This window comes from Lithobates pipiens, unplaced genomic scaffold (genome assembly GCF_037356315.1).
Source record: "Lithobates pipiens isolate NorthernLeopardFrog02 unplaced genomic scaffold, aLitPip1_a1.2 Scaffold_16, whole genome shotgun sequence".
Lineage (NCBI taxonomy): Eukaryota > Metazoa > Chordata > Amphibia > Anura > Ranidae > Lithobates > Lithobates pipiens.
The window spans coordinates 631,957,085-631,976,788 of NW_027507748.1; the positions used below are offsets into that span (position 1 = coordinate 631,957,085).

Genomic DNA, 19,704 nt, shown 5'->3' on the forward strand with positions numbered 1-19,704 from the left:
ACAAAGATTTGAGGGATTTACTCACTTTCATGAGTTACGTATTGTGGAAGGCAAATGGTTTAAAAAAAAAAAAAAATGAACTAAATCCTGATGCACACTTTTTTTCCCCTTCAACTCACTGAACAGGCTGAAAGAAAAATAAATAAATGAGGAGAAAACAGGCCACTTGCTCAACATTATCCAACTGGAAACAGGAAGTGGATAATATTGTGAAAGCGGAATGTTGGGTACATACAATTAAGAACCAGCTTGACTGCTTTCATGATATATGGTCAGGCTGAATATATTACTCTTAAGAGATCCCAGATGCTTTTCTGCACAATATATTATCTTCTCTGTATCAGCTTCCAATACCTCATTTGGACTCTATGCTTTTAATATTGTCCAAAATACTGTTATGGTAGCTTTGGCACCTCACAGCCTCAATCTATTATGCTCTTTTATGTTAGACATAGACTTGTGCATATCCCCCCCCCATATCTATTTTTTTGGGGGGGAGATGGATGGTTAATAGGTGTACCTCCGTTATCATAGTTTGTTGTAATTTCTACTTTCTATCTACTTTTGCTTTTCTTTTCACCTTTTTTCTGTTAAATAAATATATATGGTCCTGTACTGTACATTATGTATGGGTTGATACCTGGACTTCCTGTTACGCTTCATCTTTATATGTCCATGATGTTTGCTGGCTGGAGCTTGTCTTATGTATTCTTTGATACTTTGTTATGCTTTAGCTGGCCTTCTACTATGTTATGCTCTACTCCAAACATTCCTTTTTGTACCTAGCTTCACTTAAAGCATTTGGTACCCCAACATTTCATAATCATGATATATGTCTGCTGTACCATGTACTTTTAGTAGAGTCTCCTGTTCTCTTTTTATTTCTTCCTTTATGTGAAATCCCTGGTGTTCCTGCTAGCCCCTTAGATTTTCTATTAAAAACTGACCACACTAAGCAGAACTACCACTGTAGTTAGTTCTCTAGTTATGCTGGGAACTCAGCCTGCTCTCGTCCAATGATCAGACATGTTGTTGTCGTTCCCGCACAGCTCATCACTGAGAAGCTTAGTGCTTTACCAGCTCTTATGCAGTTGAGAACAGAGGGAATGTGATCTGCCCCCGCCAAAACACACTGGTCAATGCTCACAGCCAATGGCTGCAAGCCCTGTTTGGTCGCTGATCAGCTGCGGTTTTTCCAGCAGGCCGCACAGTGGTGTAGTGGTTATCACTCTCTCCTAGCAGTAAGGGGGGGGGGGGGGGGTCGCTGGTTCGAATCCCAACCACGACACTACCTGCCTGGAGTTTGCATGTTCTTCGGTTTCCTCCCACGCTCCAAAGACATGCAGGTAGGTTAATTGGCTTCTGTCCAAAATTGGCCCTAGTATATGAATGGGGACCATGGATTGGGGGCTCCTTGAGGGTAGGGACCGATGTGAGTGTGCAATGTACAGGGATTGGGATAATTGTAGACACTGGATGGACTGGTGTCTTTATTCAACCTTACTATGTAACTATGCTCGGCAGACAGGCTGCTGTACACACAGGCCAAATGTCAGCCTGTTTCTGTTGATCCGGACCATACCAAGCTTAAAGCGATTCATGTTTACTAAGGCAAGTGGCTGGTAATGTTGAACAACAAGTAACATATTGCAGATCTAACTAGAAATGAAAACAAACAATACCAAAAAACACAATTATATACGCTTTAGCAATGCTGCCTGTCCACCACTTTGCAGAAGAAAGTGATACAGTATAGCAAAATTTCCCGTACAAAACCAACCGAGATGTTGAGCAATTATGATTACTCACAGATATTTCAAATACCTTCTTGAATACCCAATAACAACCAATGCTTAATCTAGTCAGCAACCTTTAGTCACATGGTTTATTGTAGGATTTCATTTTTAACTTACTGGTTTACATGGTCCAAGAATCCTGGCTGCAATTCCCTTTCCTTCATTTGTTTCTTCTCCATCTTTTCTCACTGGAGTTCCCTAAAATATAACAATGTACTTTTCAGTGAAAGTGGCTATGGAAACGTATTTTTTCCAGATGGGTAAAGGGGACAATGAACCTCTACCATGACAAAGCAAAGAATTGTGTTAAAGAGACACAAAGCAACCAGCATGCCTTCATCCAATGTATTGGCAATAAGTCCAATTTATAGAAATAGTGGATAAATGGTAGAGGAGTGAATGATGGATAAAGTAAGACTGGATGGATGGTTAGTTAACCTCTGCAGCTCCTGTAAGGTTTTGGCAGGATCACCTCAAGTAGGAAAAAGCAAAAAGCAGGGCGCTGAGGTTAATACCAAATGCATTTGATAAAGAGGGTCTTGTCCCTTGAAACGTGTTAGGATTCTACCAGCTGTCATCTTCACAGTGCAGCTGGAGACACAGCCAGTCCACACTACCTGCAGGAACTTTGGAAGCTCTGCTGCTGCATGGTTGGCAGTCATCCATTGCATCTGTCTATCTTCAGCTGATCAGCTCTGGTGTCTGAAACGGCTGCATTACTATCCACTGGTGGACTGGTGATTTCTGACATGCAAGAGTGCTGCTTTCAATAAAGGTGTTCTTCTGCTTGGTATTAACCTCAGTGCCCTGCTTTTTGCCATTTCCTACTTCTACCATGATGCAGTACTTGGGCCTGCGTGGCCAATCGCCAGGCCCAAACATGGACTCATGATGGCAGGAATTACAACATCAACCCTATGTAAGCTCCAACACCATCTGACATAGGAGCTTACATGTTGTGTTTTGTGGTGGTGATGAAAGCAGAGATAGAGCTACAAAGGAAACAAGGGGAGGGCTTTAAAAGAGACCCGGTTACTTTTCCCTAAATGGAATAATAGTGTTCATTACTGCCACTCTCTTTTATGATGTCTATGAAAATATAACTAAAAGGCCAAACCTTTTTTTTTTTTTTGTTTTGGATAAAGTGGAGATGGATTAGAACGTCAGTTTTTATTGTGGTCTGTGGCCCCCTTGGGGAGTCTCACCCTCTCTATTTTTCCTGTTTACCATTATTATTTAGAGTGAATGTAATAGAAAATCCAATATTTTAGCGTTGTCCCCAGAAAAGTAATAGGAGGGGAAATCTTCCAATGGGGACACTAGATCTGGTGACCTGGGGGTCCCCAAGGGATTCCCTTAATCTGCAGAGATTTCTTCTCGCATTTTGTTTTGGCAAATGGGACAGGAAGTGAAGGGTAATCTCCCAAATGAGACACAGAAGGCAAAAAATAAAACTGACAGGGGTTATAACTCTCCCTTACACCATCTAAAAATAAATAAATATGTTGCCTATAGTTCTACTTTAACCTTTAAATTTCTTTCCAACCAAGCTTGTCACAAATTTGCTGGAAATTCCATGTGTAATGGGGCAGAACCCTATCTTCTCACTGGGCAGAGAACGACAGTAATGGACAAGTACATTTGCAGCTTTTCAACAGCATTGATAGACCGTAGAGGACCTTGGTGTGGTTGAGAAGCCAAGGCTTCAGAACTCATCATCAAGGAGGTATCTGCCAGTTAGCCGTAACCCCAAGACAGAAATGGTGCAGAATTTATTTGGGTAGATTCTGCACCATTTATATTCTGTTGAAAACAATTAATAACTTGTCAGATTAGCCCACTGAATACAATAAATGTCTCCAAAAATGGGTTAATACCCGCCATCCTAAATGATAGCGCCTTCCTTGCTTTAAAAGGATAAGTTCACTTTTCAAAGCATGTTACGTTACACCCATAATTCGGGTGTAAAGTGTAACATGCTCCAGACACCCCCCCATCCTCCCTGCGACAGTGGGACGGTATCTTTTCCTGCTGTTACATTTTGAAAAATAGCATGGCTATGCGGGGCTCTGCCCACATGGCTGCCTCATTCATTCACAGAAATCTGTGAATGAGAGAATCACAAGTACTGTCAGCCATTGCAGCTAATGACTTGTAATGCTCAATGGACTGTGAGGGCGCTGATGTGCGCTCCTGTAATTCATTCACAAGCCCTGCAGAGTGTAAGCAGTCAGCCTGTATCAGAGGTACAGGTTGAAAGCTTGTCTTCAGGAGCCTGACATTGAATCTCTGATCCACTGATAAGGGGTGTAATTGCTTTGTAGGCTCCTGGGAGCCATTTTTTTTTGTCCTGCAGAAATATATGCATTTTAGAGGTTTCCACAATAGGTAAACATCTCTATTAATGTGTAGATATGATTCATACTGTATTGCTATAAATACAATATATGGTAATATAGAGAATAAAGATACATCCTAGTTCTCGGTTGGTGCAGATATTTGTCAGTTTATGGAGAAATCGCTCAGATTGCTTCAAACCCATCTTTGGATGATTTGGGAAAGTCACCAATCACACCCAGTTTGCCAACTGTTTAAAGATCTGCACATACAGTATAACCATTGTTCTCTTACGGGGAATATTCCATTATGGCGACTGGGTCTGCCCTTAGGGTATGGGTTTCCAGGGATCATCCCACAGGAGGAAATCATAGCATTTGGAGCTTTGCAGCCACTCTTCGTCGCCTAAGGAAAGAAACCCACAAAAGCATACATAAAGCCACATTATATCCAGCACTGGTTAGTGAATGCATCAATTGTAACAAGATTTATATGCAGATGTTACTAATATCATATAATTAGTAAAATATTCTTTAGAAAGATTTTTTTTGCATTCTTTGTAAAAATACAAAGAATGCAAAGCCTTGGGAAATATGTACACTACATATGACAGCATTTACAAACTTGATCCCTGGGCAAGTACCCCAAGCATGCAAAAGGTAATCACAGTCCCAAAAAAAAAAAAAAAAAAAAAAAAAAAAAAAGGAAAATGTACAAATCATTCAAGGCACCCTTTAGGATTGCACGCCAGTCTGAAGGTGTGTTTTTTTGGGCGGCGGCGGGCGGGGGGGGGGGGGGGTATTTTTCCACGTATTTTGCATTTTTTTTTTTTTTTTTTTTTAAATAGACTGCTCTATGCTCGTGAAACCTGCAAAAAAAATGTGCTGGCATGATTTTTAAAGTACGCCCCACCATAAGGCATGGTAGGAAAATCATTGGGGGTGAACATCGCTCCAAAGGCTGTCCTAAGCTCTTCAGCTGCCAAAAGATCCTGGGTGCCTGCCTGGGCCCGCAAACCCCATATTTGCAGGTACAAAAGATGATAGCTACACTTCTAAAAGCTAAAAACAGCTCCTTTATTGTACATCCATGACTACAAACAACATGCCACACACACTATCCACGGAGGGTCAGGAGGCCCGCTTCCCACGCCTGTGCATGTGGCATGGTACTTGTTCATAGTCATGTTTGTACAATAAAGGAGCCGTTTTTACTCTGGAAGTGCCACCATCTTCTTTTCTACATGGTACCATGCATTTTAGTGGGTGCAAACGTACATGCAATTAGTGGATGTGGGAGGATGCCATTAGGAATTAATGGCACCCATGTGCATCTGAAAAAGGCAGCACATTTTTGTGCAGTGCATTACTGCACTGTGAAAAAGCCTTAAAATGTAGTTTGTAAGGCAGAGCTAAGTGCAGAGGGGGGATTGATTATTGCCCTTACCCACAAATGTATTTTACTGGGACATAAGCAGCCTGGAAAGGAGAAAGGGGGAGGTAATCCAGCCCTGCACAGTCTGCTTATTAAAAGGGTTTCTCTGTTAACTTCTGTGTACAGAGAGGAGGGAGAGAGCACAGCCTGCACCTCCTTCCAGCTCTCTCCTTCTCTATGCTGTTATTCTGTACACTTGCTGGCAAAACTGAAATGGAGGATTAGAGAGCAGGGAGGAGGTGCGGGCTGTGCTCTCGCCATCCTCTCTGTAAACAAAAGTTAACAGAGTGACTTTTTCATGATCAGACTTGGTGTCATTTAGCAATGGCACCCCTGGGGACTATTTGCAGCACCCTGGTTGGGGGGAGGGAAAAAAAAAAAAAAGGGAAGAAGAGGACACACTGCTCTACACATAAAGGTTTTTTGCAAGATCATAAAAATGTGGAAACTCCACCCATAGGGGTGGTACATCTCTCAGTCCTATAGGATGAACCAAGGATTTAGAAGCCTTTGACACAACACAGTACCTGATGCAAGATTGAAATAAAGGTTTTAATAGGGGGACTTAAAATGAACAGCTTAAGGACCGCCCCACGTACTTTTACTACGGCAGGGCTGCCCTTGAGAGCAAAATCATGTACCTGTACGCAATTCCTTCTTTGGGATCTGAATGGACACATTGGGAGCCAATTAGCAGGTCCAGTTGACAAGATGTCCGCCGGGAACCCGGCGATCGTTCGTAGAGAGGCAGAACACCGTTCTGCCTATGTAAGCAGGACAGATCACCGTTCTTATAGTAAGAAAGACAGATCGTATGTATGTGCTAAGCAGGAACACGGATTTCTGTCTTTCTTCAGTAAGCACCCCCCCTTCCCCCAGTTAGAAATCATAGGGAACAAAATTAACCCCTTAATCGCCCTGGTAACCCCCTTCCCTGCCAGTGTAATTTATACAGTGACCGTGCGTTTCGATCACTGCATTAGTGTCACTGGTCCCCAAAGAGTGTCAGATTTGTCAGCTGCAATGACGCAGGTCTGAAAAAAAAAAAAAAATAGAAACAAGAGAAGGTTTATTATCCTGTCAATTTGTTACTAGACTTGCATACACTTATATGGAAGCTCATCGTCTGTTTCCCAGAAGGCTCAGGGAACCATAAAATACTTTCTGAAACAATCAATGGTAGTCCAAACAGCACTCATATTGCACAACAAAATGTTGCCACTGAAGCAGAAAAAAAACCTTTATACCAAGAGGGTTCTTGTTTTACTGCTTATGTCCACTGACCAAAATGGCTTCTAAATATTATTAGGATCAGACATAGCACATTATCTTTATATAAAATTCAATAACGTAACAAAAAGCAAAACTAGAACTAGTGGTAACCCAATCTACTCTTTTTTTTTTATTGTTTGACTGGTAGTCAAGTGTCCCTCCCCCATTTTGAATAATTACCTGTTCCAATACTCTTCTGCAACGTTTTTTCTCTGTTAAGTTGGTTTTAAAAAGATCTTCAATTGGCCGATAATTTGAAGCATCTAGAATATTTCTAAGGAAAAATATAAAAGCGTTTACAGATTTGTATACAGAGATTTCTACAGTGCTGATGGTACATACAAAAAACACAAGGGGGATAGATTAAAAAATTGGAGCGTGCAAAAATCTGGTGCAGCTCTTCACAGAAACCAATCGGCTTCCAGGTTTTATTGTCAAAGCTTAAAAGGGGTTGTAACGTCACAACATACCTTTGTGTGCAGCAGCCCCCCCTCAGCTCCCTAATACTTACCTGAGCCCCATCTCTGTCCATGAGTGGCTCTCCTCCCGATTGGCAGACACAGCAGCTGCGTCAATGGCTCCCGCTGCTATCAAAGTCATTTAGCCAAATCGGGAGAGAGGAGGCAAAGCAATCCGCAGCGGTGTCTGAATGGACACACTGAGCTGCAGCTCAGCTTGCGTGTCCCCATAGCAAGCTGCTTTCCGCAAGGGCACTCAACAGGAGGGAGGGGACAGGAGCACAAAAAAGGCACCCGAGAAAACGAGGATCCGATCTCCTCTGTGCAAATCCACTGCAACAAAGCAGGCAACAATAACTTATTTGTTTTGTGTTTTTCTATTAAAAATTTACTTTACAATCACTTTAATTGAACAACCAGATATCGCACTCTCCAGTTTTAGCAAACCCCCCCCCCCCCACAGTTGATGCATATGTAAAGACGACTGCAATGCAAACACATAAAACCACAAGCCCTGTGGCATTCATCCAGGTTATGAAACTCTTGGTTGACCTTTTAGTTCCTTGCACATTTCGGGTGCCAATTTCTGCCCAATACATTCCTCTGCATCTGAGATCCCTGTAGATGCATCAAAAACAGACCCTACAGTCTGGCTATAGTTGGACTGAAAACTTTAGCATACACTTTAGGCTTCATTCACAGTTGTGTGACTTGTCTTGCGACTGTCTAAGGCAGCCTATAAATTAGTAAATTTTTTGATTATTATACAGGATCTATATAGCACCAACAATTTACGCAGTGCATTACAATAAAAATAGGGACAGTACAGCTACAATACAGTCCAATACCAAAATGAACAGGTGGTCCCTGCTCAGGGAGTTTTCAATCCAAAAAGGGAAGGGGACGCGATAAAAAAAAAAAGGTAATAGCTGCGAGGGATGATCTGATGGAGGTGACTCAAGTACAGTTCTCAGGTGGAGGTGGGGTAGGCTTCCCTGAATAAGCAAATTTAAGGATCGCCTAAGGGTGGACAGGGTAGGAGCTGACTGGGGCAGGAAGTTCCAGAAGATAAGAGAGGCTCTGGAGAAGTCCCGGAGGAGATAACAAGGGAGCTAGAAAGCAGGAGGTCCTGGGAGGACCGAAGAGAATGATTAGGGTGATATCTGCAGATGAGGTTGGTGATGTAGCTGGGGATGATGTATATGGTTAATAGGGATGCATCGAAATTTCGGCCGCCGAAACATATCGGCCGAAAATGCCCTTTTCGGGTATTTCCCGAAAGAGAAAAACAGCCGATAATGGAGCCGAAAATGGGGCGTGGCCTGTGTGGGGGCGGGGCTCCGCCCCTGGGGCTGCCCATCCTGGGGGGTGTATAGCGCAGGAGAGCCGCCTCCACCGCCTGTTTGATCACAGCGCTGGGAACAGCACAGCTTTCATTTCAATAGCTGTGTGTTCCTGGCCGCGCCGTCACACACAGCCCCTCCCCCTTGTCCGGGCACTTTGATAGACAGATCATCCGTCCAATCCTGCAGGTGATCTGTCTATCAAAGTGCCCGGACAAGGGGGAGGGGCTGTGTGTGACGACGCGTCCGGGAACACACAGCTATTGAAAAGAAAGCTGTGATGTTTCCAGCGCTGTGATCAAACAGGCGGTGGAGGCGGCTCTCCTGCGCTATACACCCCCCAGGATGGGCAGCACCAGGGGCGTGCAAAATGGGACACAGGCACACTGGCCTGCAATGGGGCACAGGCACACTGGCCTGCAATGGGGCACAGGCACACTGGCCTGCAATGGGACACACTGGCCTGCAATGGGACACGGGGACACACTGGCCTGCAATGGGGGACGCCGGCCTGCAATGGGTGACGCTGGCTGCAATGGGGGACACCTCCTGTACCACATCCCCAGTCTGACCACCTCCTGTACCGTGTCCACAGTCTCTGACCACCTCCTGTACCGTGTCCCCAGTCTCTGACCACCTCCTGTACCATGTCCCCCGTCTCTGACCACCTCCTGTACCATGTCCCCCGTCTCTGACCACCTCCTGTACCATGTCCCCCGTCTCTGACCACCTCCTGTACCATGTCCCCCGTCTCTGACCATCTCTTGTACCATGTCCCCAGTCTCTGACCATCTCTTGTACCATGTCCCCAGTCTCTGACCATCTCTTGTACCATGTCCCCAGTCTCTGACCATCTCTTGTACCATGTCCCCAGTCTCTGACCATCTCTTGTACCATGTCCCCAGTCTCTGACCATCTCTTGTACCATGTCCCCAGTCTCTGACCATCTCTTGTACCATGTCCCCAGTCTCTGACCATCTCCTGTACCATGTCTCCAGTCTCTGACCATCTCCTGTATAAAAATATATATATTTTTAAATATGTTTTGGTATAGGTGCTGTTTCGGTATCGGTTTCGGCACCAAAAAACCCATTTGGTGCACCCTTTTGAATTTTATACATTGGGCTAGTGGAAGCCAGTAAAGAGTTTGGCAGAGAGGGGCCGCAGTCACAGATCAATTAGCAAGGTGTATTAGTCTAGCAGCAGGATACATAATAGATGGAGGAGGAGAAAGAGCCTGTGTAAAGTTACGTCAGTGAGGAGGGAGCTGTAATAGTCAAGGTGGGGAAAAAAAACAAAAGAGTGTGAATAAGTGGTTTTGTGGTGTTGTTCGGAAGGGGCATATTCCAGCGGGGGGCGTGGGAAGCATTCACAACCAGCAGAATACAATGATTATTGCTAGTGGCTATAGCCACTGGCAATAACCATACAGTATCTTACAAAAGTGAGTACACACTCACATTTATGTAAATATTTTATTATATCTTATGTGACAAAACTGAAGAAATGACACTTTGCTACAATGTAAAGTAGTGAGTCTACAGCTTGTTTAACAGTGTACATTTGCTGTCCTCTCAAAATAACTCACACAGCCATTAATGTCTAAACCTTGCGCTCCTCCGCCTTCCGTTTGAGGGTTCCCCATAGATGCTCAATAGGGTTTAGGTCTGTAGACATGCTTGGCCAGTCCATCACCTGTGGTCATCTTGGAGGTGAGTTTGGAGGCATTATGTTGAAATACTGCCCTGTGGCCCAGTCTCCAAAGGGAGGGGGATCATGCTCTGCTTCAGTATGTCACAGTACATGTTGGTATTCATGGTTCCCTCAATGAACTGTAGTTCCCCAGTGCGGGCAGCACTCATGCAGCCCCAGACCATGACATTCCACCACCATGCTTGACTGTAGGCAAGACACACTTGTCTTTGTACTCATCTGGTTGCCACCACACACGCTTGACGCCATCTGAACCAAAAAAGTTTATCTTGGTCTCATTAGAGCACAGGACATGTTCCAGTAATTCATGTCCTTAGTCTGCTTAGCCTGCAAACAGTTTGCTGAAGACTTCTTGTGCATCATCTTTAGAAGAGGCTTTCTTCTGGGATGACTGCTATGCAGACCAATTTTATGCAATGTGCGACGTATGGTCTGAGCACTGACAGGCTGGCCCCCCCCACCCCTTCAACCTCTGCAGAAATGCTGGCAGCACTCATACGTCCATTTCCCAAAGACAACCTCTGGATATGATGCTGAGCACGTGCACTCAACTTCTTTGGTTGACCATGGCGCGGCCTGTTCTGAGTGGAACCCGTCTTGTTAAACCGCTGTCTGGTCTTGGCCACTGTGCTCAGTTTCAGGGTCCTGGCAATCTTCTTATAGCCCAGGTCATCTTTATGTAGAGCAACAATTCTTTTTTTCAGATCCTCCAAGTTCTTTGCCATGACGTGTCATTTTGAACTTCCAGTAACCAGTAAGAGAGTGAGGGCGATACCAAATTTAACACACCTGCTCCCCATTCACACCTGAGACCTTGTAACACTAACGAGTCACATGACACTGGGGAGGGAACCAGCTAATTGGGCCCAATTTGGAGATTTTCACTTAGGGGTGTACTTGTTGCCAGCAGTTTAGACATTATTGGCTGTGTGTTGAGTTATTTTGAAGGGACAACACATTTTACACTATTATACAAGCTGTACACTCACTACTTTACATTGTAGAAAAGTGTAATTTCTTCAATGTTGTCACATGAAAAGAAAAAGAAAATGTGAGGGGGTGTACTCACTTTTGTGAAATACTGTATGTAGAAAAATCTGACAAGCTGGCTGTATCCAAGCTGATTGATCAATAATTTGGATATAATCAGCCTGCCCACACATGGATTTAGGGCAGAAAAGACAGCAGGGTGGATTCCTCTTCAGTATATGTATTTGCCAGCCTGTCAGCAACGCTGCCGTTACTCTGTTATCAGCATGATAACTTATGACAAGTTCTGACACAAGCTAACAGCAGCTGGAAATTTGTGTTGGGGAGGGAGTTCAGAGCTAGATTAGCAGATAGCTTCTCTATTCATAATACAGCTCTGCAAATTCCTTTGTTACTCTGCCTTTGTGGAGGGGAGGGGATTGGGCCTTTCCTCCAATCATCTCTCACTCAGTGTAAACCCAGACTCCCCTCCCTCTGCTGAAAGAGGAAGAAAGATTTCTAACACAATGTGCACTTTCCAAACAGTGTAGAAAGGGAAAGACAGCAGATATACATGTAAAACCTATGTAGGGAGATTTGTTTCATCTCTGTATCAGCTGAGGCCATTCACTTCACGGGGTATACGTGAGGTTTTACATCCACTTTAAAAAGGTCGACACCGAGCAAAAATCAAAATGCCAAGATCTCAATTATCTGACCTACGTCCTACCTTACCGGCAAAGATTCTCTGTGCACAGTGTAGGTCTCCCCACATAAAATCATAGGGCGGATACAGACTCGTACCATAGGTGATCCCCCATAGGTAATCATCACATACTTGAGAAAGGGACCCTGTGTGGCCCCCGAAACTTTTGAATAAAAGCATATGGACATGACTTGAGGATCCATGGTGTGCTGGCAAATATGCAAGCTGCTAGATGATCATAAAGTAAATGATGGCTCCTTTGTTAGTCACCTGTCCTACAGCAGCCTGTGATTGGACAATAAAACAGCAAAAAAACACTGCGTTCCCCTCCTGTACAGTGTTACTTTGAAGCCTAAATGCACTCAAAGCCATGACTAGCTAAGAGTACTTACCTCTCTTTCCCAGTCTGAGTGTGCAGAGAATGAGGTCAATATGAAGTTAAAATGTAGGCACTCAGTGGAGAAGAGCAGCAAAATTACATCACATCACAATCTGAACCTCATTTAAAAAAAAAATTGAAAACTCTCTCGACCTGTCATTCGTCTGCTCAGCGGGGGATCAGCGGAGTCCATCGAGTGAACCACCTGCGTGCAAGGACCCTTGTGTTGGAACCCCCCCACACACACACACACACACACACACACACAAAAACACAAAAGATAAATTCTCTGTATGAAACATGCTACAAATACTGAATAGACCCCTTTATGTTTTTATAACTACCGTATAAAAAAAATTGAATTTATGGGTTTTTAATTCTTGTTCACAGTTATTCTTTATTCGTAACATTTCACTGGTAGTCATTTTTAATCTTTATTTCCCATTTCTGTTTCATATAAAAAATGATTTATCCCCTTTAATATGATACGTAAATTATTATTCGAGCATTTTTTTTTACAGCTGAAACAACTAATAGATTATGAATATAGTCGTCAACTATTTTCACAATCCATTATTCTGATACCCGCTTGCATGACCACCTGCACAGGGGTCCATGCCATATGGTGAGAGTGATTAGTTAGACTGTAGGTGGAGGAATTGTCACGCTACTGTGGGGAAAAAAAAATAATTACTTACGTCAGTGCTACACTTTGAATTTAAAATGTATTTGTGTGAACTGTGAAGTTAAGTCATGGATTGTGGAAACTAACTAGTGTCAGGTAATTATATCTAGTGTATACCACATTTACCACTGACTAATGCAGAGTTGCAATGCAAGGAGATCAGCTAGAAGCAGTTGGATGTGCATGTGCGTTATAATTAAATCGAAAAAAAATTCAAATAATTTTTTTTTTTTTTTTAAAGCATGCCGCTGCTACTAAACCTCTTAGGTCTGGTTCACACCTATGCGTTTTTTGCAGAAACTTACTACAATTCATTTCACATCTATGCTTTTTTACAGCTGCTGCATATTTGGAAAGGGTCAGGGACTTTTTTCAAAAAATAAGTAAAAAAAACAAAACTGCTTTTTTTGGTTCAATAGACTTCAATGGAGAAGCTGCAAAAAAGCATGTAGTGGATTTTTGCAGCAATTTTCTTTTTTTAATCTGCCCAACAACAAATTGGCCTAAAGAAAATAAAACACATCATACAAAAAAAATGCAAAAATGCAAATTACAGCAAAAACGCATATGTAAAGTTGCAACACGCACAGCAAAAGCACTGTAGAAATGGATCAAAAGCAAACTGCATAGGTGTGAACCGAGCCTTATGCTGGCCATACACGAATTGATTTTTGGACGAGAATATTCCTACGAAAAATCTTTGTACATTTGCTGAATGAAAGAACTTCATTTGAAAACTTCACTTGCTTTTAAACATTCAGTTTTAAAACAAATGTAATTTCTGAACAAAAACCAGATACACGGTCTGAAAATTCCTTTCACCAAGAAGTTTTCAGCTCCTTCGAATTTTCCCCATCAATGTGGTCGAAAAGAACAATTTGACCCCACTAATGGTTAGGAAAACAAAACAAAAAGAACAAACATTCTTAAAGGCATTTTATTTGAAGGAAGACATGGTTTTTGTATGGTCAGCATATAATACATAACAGTTCTGTCTGAAAATCAGCAAAACAGTCAAAAAATTTTTTTCGTTAAATAAAAATATTGATCTCCGCGTCTGATATTTACCAGACTCAACCTCTAAGCCCTTGTACACACGGTCGGAGATTCCGACAACCAAATCCGTCGGATCTTGTCCGAAACTTGCATACACATGGTCGGACAAAGTTGTCAGAAAATCCGATCTTCCAGATCTTTTCATTACGATGGGACTACATTCAGGCTAGTAGCCAATAGCTTTGATGTAGGAATTTGATCTGAGCATGCGTGGCACTTTGATCGGAATTCTCTACACATGATCGGAGTATGTCCGATCGGAGCAGTTTGTCGGAAAATATTTCCAGCAAGTAGGAAAATTTGGTCCGTCGGAGTATCCAGTCCGATGCATACCACACACAGTCGGAATATCCGACAAAACGCTCCGATTGGACATGTTCCGACGGACAAGGGCTAATAGTATATAAAGTATATCTCTTCTGTCTGTTATTCTCAGAGCAGATTAGAGATTTTGCTCCCTAACCATATAGTTGGTTATTTATATTTACCACCGCATATAGATATTGATTAATAAATTGCCTTTTTATATTTTACATATTAACTAAATTATACATCACACTTTTTTTGAAGGTTATTATACGCTTAATCGAAAAACAATATAAATCAGCCAACTGATCGGTTCTAAAAAACAACAAAAAAACTAAAAATTAAAATAGTTAGTTGCCTCCCTACATTTTTTTACAAGGTCCCATACTATATAAAAAAGGAACGCTTTCACTATAATCACAATATATTTCTGAAAAATTAACATTGATTAATGGGTTTGGAAAAGCCCTCCATTGTGAGTACAGGACTTCTCTATGAATTTGTGTTATATACTGCTGTACAAGGGTACAGCCGTGCATTGTGTACACGAGATTAGTGATTTGTTTGGCATCGTGTGACAAAGATGACAGAGTGGAAAACCAGCCCAGTTGAAACAGAAAATGTGACTCATCCAACCCAGACGTTCTATAGCCCCATGTCTAAGCAGCTTGTAGTCAACATATAGTACAATGCAGAATGACTTGCTATAGACATGGTTACTAATAGCTCATGTATTGCAACAAACAACACCAAGAAAATATTTTATGTTCTATTATAAAGCTGAACCCAAAAAGAGTTCCTTGCAGTCAAGTTCCTCCATGCACTGCAAGGTTTAAATAATTTTTTTTTCTGGGGGGGGGGGGCGCGCAAGGAATACTTACCCAATTGCTTGCTCCTGCAGGCTGTGCCTCTCCTTAGGACAGTACCCAATAATCCATTCCTCTTCACCATTCCAGTAGTCACAAAAGTTTGACATCTACAAACATGGAGGATGCAGAGGGCCTGCCCACATCCCATGAGCATTAATAGCAGGGGGGAGTGTAAGGAATAACGTATCATGTATCTAATCCTTGCAGTGCAGGTACTTAGTGGGAGGGGATGGATGGGGGAATGGTAAGGGCACTGCAAGGTGTGATTTTAGAGATACTCCAAGCTCCAGCTTTACCCATCCTCCCAACTCCTGCAGCCTTAGTCCAAAAGAAAAAAAAATAGTAAATATATATATATATATATATATATATATATATATATATATATATATATATATATATATATATATATATATACACACACACACACACACACATACACACACATCTTTTGCGATTAGGAAATGTGTTGCAAAATCATCCAATCTGTTTATAAAGTCCATGATGTGAAGTTAGATGCACTAAAATCACTGTGCATCAAAACTGCTTTTCTTTTGGCATTTCAGTACTGTCTATTGCCTCAGCCTTCTTTGCAGCCAACTCCCATCCACATGCATGTGCTCCAGAAATGGCATTGCTAAAGCCAGCCATAGAGGATTGGATTTTCTTTCCCCGGGTTGCAGGAAAGAGAAAAAAAAAAAAAAAAAGAAGAAGTTTTCGCTCAATTTCCCCAGTAACAGTCAGTGTTGATGGAAGAATCCCTCACATGGAGCTATCGTGTTCTCTGGGCAGGAGGAGCCGTCCTGGCCGGGAGAACACACAGTGATTATTGCTATCAGCTGGCAATAATCGCATAAAAAAAGCCAACAGACTGGTTGTACCCCAAGTTGATTGATCAACTTGGGTATAATCTGCCTGCTCATACATGGTTCAAATTTCAGCCAGTTCAGCAGGGATTTGAATCATTCATGGTAGACTTTAGGGTTAGCTTCCCGATTGTGACAATAGCACTATTGTACTGACAGGTCCCTTATAGTGTACACCAGAAGAGCATGTGTCAGGAGTGTTAAGGAATCTAATGTACATAATGATAATCAGAAAATGTCTATTCGCTTATGTGTATACATGTTCCTATGCAACTCCTTACTTATTATGTAATATACAGATTGACTTTCTGTTCGGAGCTAAGATGGCGTCTATACCCTACATCCCCCGCGTTAGAAGAATGCATTTGAGATAACAGAACCAGCGTCAACCAAACTTCAAGCATCAAGTTTCTTCATTTCTCTTGTATTGTAACCAATGAGATGTACCTATTAGACTGACATAGCAATGACGTATCTTTCTGTATAAAATATTAACACCGCCCACCAATAAATCAGAAGTTAGAAGTAGCCTGAGCTGAACGTATCTCAGAGAGTGTTTACTTCTAATGTGCATGCACATTTATACTTTTTAATTAGAAATAGCAGCAGATAACTAAGAACTAATTTGTAGTTCTTATCCATTTCAACTGGTACCCAAATGTGTGGGGACTTCAGGCCACAATCGAAGGGAGACCGCATTCCAGGACTGAACAGCTGGCCAGATCAGAGAAGGGGGTTAAGCGTGCAGCCCTAACAGTACGGTAAGCATATTTATCCTTACCATTTGTACGACTTCTCTGGTTGGGCCGGTTGATTTTGTCTTGTTGGCTCCTTTCGATTGTTCAAAGAGGCAGGTAACTTATTTCTCGCCTGGAGCTGTTTTAACGAACCTGCTAATGGTTTTCTGCTGACTATTACCTGTTCAGTGTCTGTCATTCTGAAGGACTGCAAATTTAGCAGACTGAAAGTGCAGCTGCAGGTGTGTGTCCATGCTCACCCCTAGATTCTACCTCTAGTGGTGGGGTGGAATTCTGCAGGCATTTATAGACGGGGTTGCTCGAGGTTGGCTGTGTAGGACCTCTGAGGGTTAATCTCAAGCTGTGAATTAGGGCATTTTGAAAGAAGGCTTGCGGAAGTGGCAGTCTTGCAAACGTCTATAAATGTTCTTCTTGGGTAAGCTTTCCTTGAGGGTTAATCTCCGCTGCGGAAATTGGGCAGACTGAACGAAGGCTAGCTGGAATTTGGCAGTCTTGTAACTCAGGTGAGCTTTTCCCGAGAGCTATCTTTGCAGTTCAAAGAGTGTCAGGTGTCATGTCCTGTACTGAGTGTGCTCCACACCACCTCTGACGTGCTAGTTTGACCCTCGAAGAAAACAGCCGGGAGACAGATCTCTCGCAGGGATGCGAGCCCCTACCTTAGGAATTCTTTGATAAGACAGCAGTCAGAGGAGTATTAACCCATTAGTTGCCGAGAGAGAGAGAGAGAGAGAGAGAGAGAGAGAGAGAGAGAGAGAGAGAGAGAGAGAGAGAGAGAGAGAGAGAGAGAGAGAGAGAGAGAGAGAGAGAGAGAGAGAGAGAGGAGAGAGAGAGAGAGAGAGAGAGAGAGAGAGAGAGAGAGAGAGAGAGAGAGAGAGAGAGAGAGAGAATGTGGCAGAAGCATGGTACAGGACGGCAAGGGCATTGCAAAGAGGGTTGGATAGAAGAGGAAATCAAGAAAGATGCAAATTGTACTAAGTATGTGTATCACAGAGTTGATAATGTGGCTGTACCGCCCCCATATACTAAAACTGGAACAAAGGAGGAGAGGGACAACCCTGCCATCCGCCTTACACCCACTCCGTTCTCAAAACTCCAGCCCAAGCACAACCCACTGTGACAACTCCACCCAGAAGCCATCTTAGTGCACCCATACCTTCACTTTCTGCCCAGCGCACTTCCTGCCGGCGGCCATCTTGGTACACCCAATAGGTCTAGCCATGGCCTATACCCAGTTCTTCTTGTTTTAAAACCAGGATAGTTCCTACCACACACCTGTCTTCCCTAGTATGGAAGCACTACCTTCACAGGCCTGATATGTTAATGATGAAGAAGCATCCGAGTGGGAAGGCCAACAACAGGCAGCAAGGCCACCTGCTGATTTAACCCCCAATCCGGCTCCAGACTCACAGTTCCGGGAGGATCTCAACCGTAAGGAAGAGTGCCCCTTCCCTGCCCCAACACCAGTCTCGGTTACCAGAAGGGGCACCGGTGATGCATGTCGCTTTTACCCCATCACAAGCAGCAACCTTAGTGACAAGTCTGCCTGACCCAGAGAAACAGCCAATGCCCTTCTACCGCAGGATAGTGCAGATACTGGAAACGTACTTAGCTGCCTGGAGAGACTTGATCAGCCTATGCCAAATTAAAGCAGGACATGTCTTTTGGCCGGTCATGCAGACAGCCTTCAATGATGCCTGCCTGGCAAGTGCCACTTCTTACACCTCAGGCTTGGAGTTCTGTGCACAACTCCGCGACTGGGCAAAGGAGAAATTGGCAGATCAGACTACCACAATCCAAGATATTGCCCAAGATAAAGGGGAGTCTGTGAAGTATCATGCTAGACTCATACAGGCCTTTGATGATCTGGGCTTCTCCCTCTATGAAAAGACACACACACACGTTATTTGCTTTTGTCTCAGGACTCAGAGGATATCAGAAAAAGCTTGGTGGTGGCCCGCCCTGAATATTGCTCAATGAAAATGTCCGATTTACTGTTGGTGGCCAGAGGGATAGAAAACCAAAAGGAAAAAAAAAAAAAAAAAAAAAAAAACGCCCCTCATGGTAACACAAGACGAAGATCCCGCCTACACTCGTCCACCACCACTGCCCAATACCAGGGAAAAGATCATCTGTTACAACTGTGGAAAGCGGGGGTCACATCAGAAGAGTATGCAGAACTCCAAGATATCCGAGACAAGACAGGGATCCCCGTGAAGGGCAACATGGGCATGAACCTCCACCACCACGCCCCAACTCATGCTAGGAAATGAGAAAACCTGTGTCACCCCTTATGACAGTGTCCTCAAATGAGACTGGGGGACCCCTAGCAAAGGTCATGTTACCTATACAAGGAAAACCTACCACTTTTCTCATTGACATGAGTGCAGCCAGGAGTGTGTTGAGGGCTGAGGACCTGCCTGATAATTCTTTCCTTTCCACTATTGATGTTTCCTGCGTGGGAGTGGATGGGGTGAACCGCTCCAGTCCACTCATTGAGCCTCTCCAAGTGGGGACATTTCCAGATTTGCTTACCAGATTTGTGGTGTCCTCTACATGTCCCTTGAATCTACAAGGAGCTGATGTGCTGTCCAGACTACAGGCTTCAATCATTTTCACACCTGAAGGGGGGGTGAAGTTACATACTCCCCTATCTTTGGAAGACTCATCTGCCTTGTGTTCTCTGCCTTATGATGACACTTCATGGAGCAATAACTCCAAGTTCAATACTAAAAGGAAGTACTTGACAGAATTCCTGCA

At 43.2% G+C, this 19,704-nt stretch overlaps 1 protein-coding gene across 6 annotated transcripts in view; it reads right to left on the minus strand.

The window, feature by feature from the left end:
- The window catches only part of PROSER1 (proline and serine rich 1), a 116,054-nt gene that overhangs the window by 51,147 nt on the left and 45,203 nt on the right, over positions 1–19,704 (minus strand). For all 6 annotated transcript variants that reach the window (XM_077484189.1, XM_077484190.1, XM_077484192.1 and 3 more), the window contains exons 6-8: positions 7,020–7,113; positions 4,428–4,538; positions 1,914–1,994 (exon numbers count right to left, since the gene is read on the minus strand). In XM_077484189.1, the coding sequence (XP_077340315.1) occupies positions 1,914–1,994; positions 4,428–4,538; positions 7,020–7,113 (286 nt within the window). The remainder of the gene's footprint in view (positions 1–1,913; positions 1,995–4,427; positions 4,539–7,019; positions 7,114–19,704) is intronic.